Source organism: Solanum pennellii, chromosome 7 (assembly GCF_001406875.1).
Source record: "Solanum pennellii chromosome 7, SPENNV200".
NCBI classification, from domain to species: domain Eukaryota; kingdom Viridiplantae; phylum Streptophyta; class Magnoliopsida; order Solanales; family Solanaceae; genus Solanum; species Solanum pennellii.
The window spans coordinates 75,734,458-75,746,983 of NC_028643.1; the positions used below are offsets into that span (position 1 = coordinate 75,734,458).

General features: G+C 28.2%; 1 protein-coding gene and 1 non-coding gene across 2 annotated transcripts; one reads left to right on the plus strand and one right to left on the minus strand.

Moving 5' to 3' along the window:
* Window positions 1-8,415: 8,415 nt before the first annotated feature.
* Window positions 8,416-9,958, plus strand: LOC107025400 (gibberellin 2-beta-dioxygenase 1-like). Its single transcript, XM_015226189.2, has 3 exons — window positions 8,416-8,966; window positions 9,085-9,433; window positions 9,530-9,958. The coding sequence occupies exons 1-3, from the start codon at window positions 8,560-8,562 to the stop codon at window positions 9,779-9,781; spliced, it is 1,008 nt and encodes a 335-aa protein (XP_015081675.1). The 5' UTR covers window positions 8,416-8,559; the 3' UTR covers window positions 9,782-9,958.
* A 1,095-nt stretch (window positions 9,959-11,053) lies between these two features.
* LOC114078153 lies at window positions 11,054-11,216 on the minus strand. Its single transcript, XR_003579695.1, has one exon. It is a non-coding gene; the product is annotated as a U1 spliceosomal RNA (small nuclear RNA).
* Between the last annotated feature and the right edge of the window lie 1,310 nt (window positions 11,217-12,526).

Genomic DNA, 12,526 nt, shown 5'->3' on the forward strand with positions numbered 1-12,526 from the left:
TGGGGCTGTCAGGGATCTAATGAAAAATAAAATTTTGAAATTGAAAATATTTTTTTCAAATTAATGTTTTTCCCCAAAAAAAGATAATTTGAAATTGGATGAGAGTTTTGGAAAATGTTTTTCTTAATTTTTGAAGGGAAGTCATTTTCCTTAGTTTTGAAGAAAATGAGTTGATTTGGAAAATATTTTCCAAGATTTTGTCCCAACCAAACATGAGAAAATTGGAAAACATTTTCCAGAAAATGTTTTCCTTCATACCAAACACACTCTAAAAGATCAATTATTTCCCACTGAAAATGTTAGTTGCGCTGGGTGCACCTAATAGTGTGGTCTAGTGATCAATAAAATAATTGAGAACTATAAGATTTAGTTTTAAAATTCAATAGAGATAAAAAATACTAGACGAATCTTCTTATTCTCTCTAACTTTAATAGACATAATTACTCAATACTTGTTATTGATAAAAGTTGCTAGATATCTCGTGTACCTGTAACAGAATCATTAATAATTTCAATATGATTTTGGTACAATAATATTATTTATGTGGGACTAGAATTATTTTATTTAAATATTGAGAATGTGCACTTTACCTTACAATTATGGTACGAATTGTTAGTTGCTATGTCAAAATCAATATCAACGATAGGTGCAAACTAATTTACTAATCAAAAATAGAAAAAATCTATTTGTAATTTAAATTATATAAAAAAAATATGCATAAAGAAGAATGAAGAAATAGACGTGTAACTGACAGTCACAAATAAATTTATTTATTGGAGTCACAACAATGATATCTATTAAATTTAGAAATTTTAATTGAAGTAGCGATTAAAAATATAACATTTATAGTGTACAAGATATAAATTATTGGGTTTATACTGTACCAAAATAAATAAATATGGGGCTTATAATTCAAATTATCTCTCCCACTACTAAATATATGCGTCTTTTTGTTGCTAATTGATTGGTACTTTATAGATATAAAACATATTTTTCACAGTATTTTAATGAATCAACTCATTTAAAAATTTTATAATTTTTCCATGTGAAAACATTTAATTTTTCTTTTACATGAACTCAGTAGTCACAAAATATTTTTTAAGAAAAAAAAATTCATTAGTAATGGATATCATTATCTGCTTAGAACACATCGTTTAAAATTATATCTTGTAAAATTGATAAATAAATTGAAATATTTTATTCAATTTCTTTTATAAAACTAAATCTGAAACCTCCAATTAATTACGAATAAATCTTTAATTATTTCATCACTCTCATGATTTAAGTCCTCTCAAAGATCTACTTTGGTCAAACATGATAATTCCAAATCACCCACCTAACACCCAATATAAACACTTTTTCAATCTTTATCTGATCATAAATCAATTTGTTTGAATAGATATATTTTAAACTACATGCGTCAATAATAAATTCATTTTTTATTCGTTATAACAATATCAATATATTTTATCAGATATATTTAATTTGAGTCATATTAATTTCAAAATAAATATGAAGTAAAGAGTAATCTTTATTAGAATACAATTTATTTTTTAATATTTTAGAACCAATATAAATATTAAATACGAAATAAGAGATTAATATTTTTAAAAACTTATGCCTCCCAAAAGGTGTTGTCACATGCAGATAGCAAAGTAGATCTTCCGTAGGATTTTTCTTTTTGTGATTCCCGGAGTAAATGAAAATTAATATAATATTTAATTTTCAATATTTATTAGATATACATAATAAATAAATTTTTTACTAAGCTTACATGTATTTTGGAAAAAAGAATATATAAATTACAATAGGAGTAAACTGAAAATACGATATTTTAAAAAAACATATTTTAAAAAGCTGATAGTTTCTTTATAAAAAAATTATTTTATATGAATGCGTGTAATAAAAATTATGATTTGTGATGGAGGGCCAATGGATGATAAAAATGAGTTTCATTGATGTGATTATTGAATTTGATTGTATTGAAAAACAACAACTTATAAGTTTTTTCTTATAATTTCTAAATATTTAAATTTAAAATTTAAAATATTCAGTTAATTTAATGTATATTAATCAAACTAATTTACATAATATGAAATGTGATAAGTAAAATTGACCGAATAAAAAAATTAATGAGTTTAATATAAAATTTTTTATATTAAAGTCAGAAAATTTAAATTTTAAATTCATTTCTGTGTCAGGATTCATAGAAAATGATTTTATCTTTAATGTTTGTAGCTCCTCTCCTTATTCATTGTGTAATGACAATATATCTTCATCATGTAATTCACTTTATAAATTATACTAAATATTCGTGAAAGTCTTTACTTGCTTAAATTTGATAATCAAGATACAATTTAAAAAAACAAATTGAAACGATAAGAATAATATTGTTCATATTTTAAATATAAATTAAAAAAAATTGTAGCCCCTGATCCGACAAGAGAGTGAGAGGGGCCCACAAAATGAGCCGCCAACCTATTCATAGAACACAGAGCGTAGCGTTTCAGTCTATTAAAGTTTCTGTTTTGGATAAAACCTTTTTGCCTCTTCTTATCCTTTCACCACTATTTCACCACATTTACTCACCACACCACGTTCAAATTGCATCACAAAATTAAAATAAATTATTTTATTTTATGAATATTATTTTTTAATATATATTCCATATTGATACTATATAGTAACTGTTATAAATTAGCGTCAGTAAGAAAAATGTCTAGTCAAGTCTATCTCTTTTTTTAATATAAGTTTTTAATCTCCCCTTTACTTATTTTTTTCATTAATTTTTTCATTTCACGGCTAGTTTATTATTGTTTTATAATACTTTTATTAGTTTCATATTTTTATTGTAGTTTTGAGTTTAATGATTATAATATTAAAATGTTTTTATAATGGAATTAGAATAGTTACGATTAAAAGCATGTTCTTTAAAAATTTTTTTAAGAATATTATTCTGAGTAGATTTAAAATATGAACGTTATTGAGATGTTATTATCTTGACATAACATTAACAAAAGTTTAATAAAAGCTAATTAAGGGATATTTTTGTGTTTGAACCAGGCATTGATAATGTAATATTGGCAAAAATAAAATACATATAGATCAAATGTGATTTCAAGGCTAATAATAATTAAATTTAACTAAGTTAAATATCTTAGGAAGATAGCTCAATGTTTAAGATTATACAAAATGTACATGGTGTTACCATTTTAATTGAAACATCAAAAATAAGGTGCATATGTATACAAAACTATATATAAAATTAACGAATTTACACATACATCTTATTCTTTTAACATGCGTTCGACTCCTGATGTTTTGTACTAAAATAGTTAAATATTCTTTAGGTTAATTTTATTTTATGTCAGTCGATAAAGTTAATTGCTACTAAACTTGAAACAACGCATGTGGCTTTTTCGACAAAAATGTGATTACTATTCAAAATACTTATCCTCTATTATTGGTGCTGTTTTCTTTTAACAATGTTTTAAAATTTTAATAAGGTTTACTAATTAAGACCAAATTAACCAATTTGATTTAATTGGATGCCGGTTTAATTATATAATCATGTAAGGATATTTTGTATGTAACATCAAAGTGACCGTCCCCATTCAATCAAGTCAAAGAAATAATAAAAACTTTATAAAAGTATATCGTACCCATTATGAATCAAAATCAAGGTTAAAACGGATGTATATCTATATTCTATCCACTTTTGTGGCCAAAATAATTCTCCTATTTTCACGTTTTTTGTTTGGATGAGAACCCACCAACATAGAATAAAAATACGATTGAGTATTCATTATTCTTTTCGAATTCTATATTAAAAACTAAGATTTACCAATAGTTAGAGTTACGCAGTTAAACGATAAAATTTGTCATCAATTTTATTTAATGATGAATTTCTACTAATTATGAGCAGACTAACATTGAAATTTATCACTATTTTTTTTTAATATACTTATAAAATTATACCCAAAAGAAGTTTAATGATGAAATTTGATTTTGCAAAATATATTACAAGCATAATACATGAATGTGCCCTTTAACTTGGCTTCAAATTACATTTATACCCTTCAACTTTTGATGTATACAAATAGACACTTAAACTTGTATAAAGTTGAACAAATAGACACGCATGTCCTACATGTCATTTTTTGTTCTATGTGGTGTCTTATGTGTATTGTGTAATGTAGGACTTATGTATTTATTTATTTAAAAGTTGAATAGTTAAAGTGCCTATTTGTGCATTATAAAAATTAAAAGTTAAAATAAAATTTAAAGCCAGATTTAGATCTAATATATGTATTATGCCTATATTATAATCGTTTGCTGTTTGGATAAGAATTCTGTCTCATCTTAAATCATTGTGACATATCATAAGATTGCTTTTAATTTCTTCCACGTAAAATTTGGTCAAATCTTTCCCATCTAGCTTTCCACTATGAGAGTTGACAAGTGCGTAGACTGTACACTAGTGTACTACTAAATTTAATCCATAATAGTTTGTATGAAATTAGTGTTTTTGGTCTTATGGATAAGTTCGTGGGATTGTTACAAATATTTAGATAGTACTCTAAAATATAATTTGTGTATCAAGCTAAATTACGTTATATAAATTAAAATTATGGTACAATAATATTTCACCTTTGTGTCAGAACACCTGCTCTAGTTCACATGCATGCACACAGTTCTATGTATATTCTTGGTATATGTAAATGATGGGAGGAAAATAAAACATACATTGCATGTGTATTATTAGAGAAATGTAGAAACATACTGTATATCTGGTATCATATATAGGTCACACTATTCTTTGTCTGTTGAACATGAAATGTTTGGTCAATTTTCCTCTAAGTTATTTTCTTAATCAGAACTTGTCTCCAAATACTGTACGTATACATTTTACTTTTTCCTTCACCTCAATTTCGTCTTAATTTGAACTCGAAATTATAAAATTTGCAATTGTTAACTTCCGCACAATGAAATTTTGTTAGTTGGATCCCAACAAGATCCGGCTCATTAGCTAAATAATGGACTAATATTGGAGCACATCCCTAAAATATGGGAACTTTGAAATGCATTATGTAGCTTAGCTAAGCCAACCCCAATTATCAGTGTACCAAAATTTCAGAAAATGGGACCAAGTTTTTGATCTATCATTTTCAGAATTAACTTTATTTTTAAAAAAAATTTAAGTCTCTCCACTCAAACTTATTTCAAAATTGACATATCCCTTTCACATTATACGTAATCTATTATTTTAATATGTTTCTTCGATTCATATTACTTAGACTTATATATATTTTTCACGTAAACATGACAGATACGATTAGTGAAACGCGGTTCATATCCCTAAAGAATACCTAAGTTGTGGTTAATGAGAGTTCATCCACATTCCTAACCATCGATAATTACTTTGATATCTTCTTTCTAATCAAATCTCCTAAATTAGTATTTACAAGTACAAATAGAATTTAGACAAGTGGAATCTAATAAATTGATCAAATGTAATTTGCCTTAAATTTTTCTTTTTTGAGAAGAACAATGTTCCACGTTGGTGTCTTTAAGCCAACCTGTCTCTTGTGTCACTGTATACATATTGTCTACGAATAATAAAAAGCCACCACATATATAATAAAGTTTTTTTATAATCCCCGACAATATTTACACGTGGCAGCTTGTTAGTGTATTGGTCGTTGTTGGGCATTTTGACACGTGTGATTATTGTAACAGGTAAAAAAAAGTTAGTTATAGTGATTTCTGATGAAAATGGAAGGAGCGGGGGGGACATAATTTTATGACATTGAAAAATACGTTGCTGCTATGTATTATTAATAAACAGTTAAATTAAAATAATGATAGAGAATTTTGATGATTCGTGTAATTTGATATCATATAAATTGAAACGAAAAAGATAATATTTTTGAATCATTTGAGTTAGTATATTTATATGTTAAGGAACAAATAAAATATATATAGCATTTGGAATTAAGATAAATAAGTTGAATCAATTAGAGAGTACTTGAAAAGTGATATAGAAAATGGAGTAAATGAAACATATCATTAATTATGATTAAGATGAACTGAATCAACAGATAAAAAAACTAAATATAAATAGAAGTGGGAGGGTGTGCGTTTGGGTGGGTGGGTGGGAGGTGTACTTTGAGCGAAGGTTGACAATAAGAGTGTAAAGCTTCTGATCTTTTCAAGAATGTAATTAATTTTATTATCAAGAAGTCAATTTAGAACATTTATGATAATTAAAAGAAAGAATAGATTCATATAAAAGCTTTTAAAAAAAAAATTATCGTTATTGAATCATTTATGAAATATGCTTTTATTTACGAATTTATTGTTTTAGCACAAACTAGGCTATCTCGGAAAAAATTGGGGGTCAAGGAAAGTCCATGTCATTGTCTTAATACGCGCTGCATGGAGTAATTTAGAAAAATGTGACATTTAATAAAAAAGGCACCCTTATAATTTATGCCACGCTTTTTAAATGTTTAATCTAATGAGCTACCATTATAAAAAATAAGTCAAGTCTAAATTATGTCTAATTCCAAGTTAATGATCTCATATCAATCAATTTAATAGTCATTCCATTCCATACCATCAATGTTTGTCATCAATCAATTTTCCATTTGAACAATAATATCATTTTGATTAGGAAAATGACCACGTTTTTTAATTAGATTTTCTAAAATATTCAATGAATACTTTCGATAAAGAAAGTTTCAAGTTTTCAACACGTTTATTACACAGTTTGAAAAGATAATTTATCATGATCACTCAACTTTAAATTATTATTTGTAATTAAAAAATCACTCAATTTTATTTCTGTATTATATAACTTCTACCAATTTAGTACCATAGGACTATTTGGACCTTCCTAAACTATTATATTTACGAGTGTATATATCAGATGCATAAAAAATAATATTAGAGACTTCTACGAGCCGCTAGGTTCCCAAATGTATTTATAATCATTTCCCATTATAAAAAAAAACTAGTATAAAGGGTGCCATGTAAAGCCATTATTGGTTCATGAATCAATTGTTTTGTGGGGAAAGGGTGCCCTTTCTTTTTTATTCCAACTGATCACCAAGACAATTTATCTGATAATCGTGTTTAAAAAAAAAAAGAAGTATATAAAAGAAGAAGAAAAAATAATAGTGTTCTTTTTTTTTTTATATTCAATTGATGTTCGATATATATTAAAATTTAACTGATTAAATTAGATTTACACGCTGAATGTAATATATTTTTTTCATTATCAAAGATTTAAATTTAATTTCTTATTAACTATCTCACTATAATTTACGTTGATAAACATATTTAATTTTGGTACACATTTCTACAACATTGTCAATCCTAGGTCCACCGTCCATTGCACTCACCCACATAGTACTAAGTTCAAAAAGAGCAAATTATCTTTAATATTCCTCAATGTTCGAAATTATTACTTATGCTATCCAATTTAGGTGGTGTTTAATTAATCATAAAATTTGAAAAAGTTAAAAACAACATTTAAAATTTTGTTACATTAAACACAAAATCCTAAGTATATTTGTTTGACTATCAATCATATTATCAGGAATAACACGAGATTATTTTTTTCTAGATATTTTTCATAAATATCAACACTATGTAAATCAAATACAAAAAATTCCTCCAACCCTTTTCTTTTTCTCGCATTACACTAATTGTTTATGATAGAATGATTATTTTTCATCTATATTATTTATAGTATTTCTATTTAAGGATAAAATTGACGTGTATTTTATTTTATTCAAACTATATTTCATTACAACCTTGCTATTTACGATTACTCAATTAAGATAAGAGTTACATTTATTTTATTCCTTTTAGACTTTACCCTACGAAGATCTTTCTATACACAATTAGGATAAGATCTACGTGTATCTTATTCTTTTTAGACTTTACATTATTGAAGACATTACATATTTAGACATACTCACTATCATATATAAGATTATTTATTTATATTTTTGAAATATTACGTATCTTAACACTAATTAAGAGTTTCTTACCATATGCTGAAAAAGATACATGCATTGTTGCAACCAAATACTTTAAAATAAGGAGAGAGACAAACAAGATTTTGTTATGTATCTCAGATACATGCAAATCCACTTAGATATAATATATCTAGAATAAATTTGACCATATATTTGAATGTATTTGAACACACCAAAATATAATGAAATATATAATATTCAAAGTAAGATATATCTAAGTAATTAAATTTCCATCCACAGTAAGGATATGATTTGCCTATATATATATATATATTCATAATCCCCTAGTAAGATTATAGCGAATATATTATTAATTCGAATTTATTGTGAATTTGGACTTTGGAGAGTCCTATAAATAGGACAGCAGGGTGTTTCAGAGTGTTCACAACTACAACTAAGTTCCAACAGTTGTAACAAGAAATACTTGTCTTAGATAGTATAACCCAAAGTTCTGATCTTTTCATTGTTATTCTTCTTCTAATAACCATTTAAAGTTTCATCAAAGAAAACAATGGTGGTTTTAACAGAACCTGACAATGATCACTTACCAATAATCAACAACAATTCTTGCAAATCCCCCTCTTTCTTCAATGATATTCCTGTAATAGACCTCTCTAAACCTGACTCCAAGAACCTCATCGTTAAGGCCTGCGAAGAATTCGGATTCTTTAAAGTGGTAAACCATGACGTTCCTATGGAATTCATAAGTAAACTCGAATCCGAAGCCATCAAATTCTTCTCCTCTCCCCTCTCTGAGAAGCTAAAAGCAGGGCCTGCTGACCCTTTTGGCTATGGCAATAAACAAATCGGACAAAGTGGCGATATCGGTTGGGTTGAATACATTCTCCTTTCAACAAACTCTGAATTCAATTACCAGAAATTCGCATCTGTATTAGGTGTCAATCCAGAAAACATTCGGTAAGACACTAAAACAGGGGAAAACAGAGCGAAACAGGGGAAAACAGAGTAATGTCTTGAAATTTCGATTCTTGATTTTATGGTTTCTTGATTTTTGTTATTGTTATTGTTATTGCAGAGCTGCGGTGAATGATTATGTGACAGCAGTGAAGAGAATGTCATGTGAGATTCTTGAAAAGTTGGCGGAGGGATTAAAGATTCATCCGACGAATGTTTTCAGTAAGCTATTGATGGATGAAAAGAGCGACTCTGTTTTCAGGCTGAATCACTATCCTCAATGTCCTGATATTCAAGAATTCAATGCCAAAAATTTAATTGGATTTGGAGAACATACCGATCCACAAATCATATCGGTATTAAGATCCAACAACACTTCCGGCCTTCAAATTTTACTCAAAAATGGCAACTGGTTTTCTGTGCCACCTGATCAGAGTTCTTTTTTCGTCAATGTTGGCGACTCATTGCAGGTTACATAACATACCCTCATCAAATTTCATACTTGTCTAGTGAAATAGCATGATCGTTCAGAACTCGTAAACTTAAAATCTTGAATTTGCGTGCAGGTGATGACTAATGGAAGGTTTAAGAGTGTGAAGCACAGGGTACTGACAAACAGTGTAAAATCAAGATTATCAATGATATATTTTGGAGGACCACCATTGAGTGAAAAGATAGCACCATTGCCATCACTAATGGAAGGAGAAGAAAGCAGCTTGTACAAAGAGTTTACATGGTTTGAGTACAAAAAATCAGCTTTCAAATCTAGACTAGCAGAAAACAGATTAACCCTGTTTGAGAAATTTGGAACCTCGTAGTGATTTTTCCTAGCTAAGAACGAGAAACAAAGCCAGAATTTAAAGTTTTATCATTTTATATGTACGTATTTAATAGATTTTTCAACAAATATACAATGTTTGGATCAAAAGGGTAGTTGATATCGAAAAACTCAAATGATTTCCTTTAATAATATAACAATATGTTGTTCGATCAAACTCAAATGTTTTTATTTCCTAATGCTTCATAGATGTCCATCTTATTTCTTGCCTTCATCGATAAAGGTTCATCTCGAGTTACATTGGATCTCATTATTATTATTTTTTAAAAAAAAATTATATTACAATTTATTTAAATTCATAGTTGAAAAGTTTTTGTGTATGTGAACCATTGATATTAAAGAGATTTTTTTTTCTGGATAGGGTTATGAGATGGAATTTATGAACAAGTTTGTTATAGCGTGTACTATCATCAACCAAGTTATATATATATATATATATATATAGTGATGATACTTCACATGATTATTCCAACTTTGTTTTCACAAAAATAACAAAGAATGTTCTTGTATTTATGCTTATTTCTCACAATATTAAATGTCATCAACAATGGAACAAAAAGAACAATCACCAATGATTTGATATTTACAGCAATTCTTTATTTCCTTCAATCAAATCAATAAGAATTGACAACTGGAACACATATCAATTATGAAAAAGGTCTGTCTATGAAAATGAAGGCTGTCCATGATATTTCAAGAAACAGTTTAGTATATTAAGCTTTCGTTACGTACCACAAAATCTTCTCCTGTATTTTCCTACATGTTATTTTTACGTCTCGAACTTTTACATAAAATAAATCCAGTTGAAGAAACAATGATATATACGAAAAGAGTTTATTGTTTGATTCAACTTTTAGGTTTGAAGAGCTACGATTTGAGAAAAAAAAAGCATGAATTAGGTCACCATTTTTGGATGATTGGGTTGGTGAGGAGAAGAGGAAATTAGGGTTCTACAAAGGAGAAGATTTACATTCAAATATGTAATGGGTCGGATATTATCTTTGGAGGGTCAAATTTTATTTTAAAAAATGCTAAAAGATGAATTACGCGCCCTTCAAAGCTATACCAACACGCGCAGGAAGCTGGAGCTCGGAAGGTTGAAAATAATTTACACCAAACACATGTTAAGGAGTATATAAACACCGATATAATTTAAGTACTAAAGCGAATTTTCGTGCCAAGTTAAGAAAAAATTTGATGTATTTTCTCTTTAAAAATAAATGAACAAAGTCTTTTTCCCTCCCTTCTTTTTGGTAGGGCCGCACCAATGCAGGTCCGCGCTGTCATAAATTGTGTTATGAGTTCAGCCACTTGAATCAACTTCAGGGGCGGACACCCCTTCAAAGTGTAATAGAAGTCACGAGTTTAAGTCATGAGTCTTATCGATCGTTCATTAACCTCGTTTAGGTAAATACGATAGAAGTCATCAACCCAGGGGAAAGTGATATATTCAGCCATTTTGCCTTATTTTTTAAGCCAAAAATAATTTAAAAAAATATTAAACTCAATTCATTTTAACCAAGAGCCACCTGCCCACTCAATATTTGACTGGTAATTAAGCTCTTTTTTAAATGATAAACACAAGGGATAAAAAGGTCCAGAATGACAAGCTTAGTACTTGTAATTGATTTTTGATCACTAGAAAATTCACTAATTGAAGCTAGATAACTCCGTCTATGAGTTCATCTAGATGTCTTTTTTTACTCTAGCACCCTACAGTCTAAAGGTTTAAATTTAAGCACGTCTAAGATTATTGACACAATTTATATGGTAGATTGAAGTAAGGATTGATATCCAAGTCATCATCGAAAAGAGAAATTTCAAGTATTTGGGGTCAATAATTTAAGGAAATGGAGAGATTGACTATGATGTTACACATCATACTGAAATATGATGGGTGAAATGGAAGTCCGCATCCAGTGTCTTATGTGATAAGATGTGCCATCAAACTTTGAAGGTAAGTTATATAAAATGGTGATCGTGTCTGTCATATTGTATGGGGTAGAGTGTTGGTCGGTCAAGTACCTGCAATTCAAGAATACGAAAGTCGCGGAAGTGAGGATATTGAGATGGATATGTGAGTATGCAAGGAGAGGTAGGATTAGGAATGAAGCTATTCATGACAAAGTGGGAATGAATTCTGTGGTGGACAAGATGAGGGAGGCGAGACTGAGATGGTTCTAGCATATTTGAAGAGAAGATTCATAGAGCCCCATTTGATGAGATACGAGAGATTGACTATAAAAGGTATAAGGAGAGGTACGTAGAGGTAGGCTGAAATGTTTTTGGAATAGAGGTAATTCGACAACACGCGATTCACTCAAAGCTTACTAAGCATATGACCTAGATAGGAAAATATGAAAATCAAACGTTAAAAGAAGTTTAATAAGTAGTCAAGTTTTGTTCAACAAATTTATCATTCTATTTATAATTACTCCAAAACCATCTTATTATATTCTTCAATTTTAGTTTTATTTGTTGTTTCTTTTGCTTCAGTTATGATATTATTTCTTGTTGTTACTTGGTCTCTTCTTAGTTGTTTCCACGATGATTTCTTTGATACTATATTTGTTTATATGCTTGATTTTTTATATGTTTTACTTGAACTGAAGGCTATTGAAAACGTTGTCTCTACATTCATAAGATAACAATAAAACTCGTACGCACTATGCTCTTCAGACTCAACTTATAAAAACACAATAGGTATGTTATGTTTTTCTTTTTT

Excerpts from the sequence above, each read along its gene's own strand:
- LOC107025400 (XM_015226189.2), top strand. The coding sequence starts at position 8,560 with ATGGTGGTTTTAACAGAACCTGACAATGATCACTTACCAATAATCAAC. Across the intron at positions 8,967-9,084 it reads GTCAATCCAGAAAACATTCG|AGCTGCGGTGAATGATTATG; the intron begins GTAAGACACTAA and ends TTGTTATTGCAG. Across the intron at positions 9,434-9,529 it reads ATGTTGGCGACTCATTGCAG|GTGATGACTAATGGAAGGTT; the intron begins GTTACATAACAT and ends ATTTGCGTGCAG.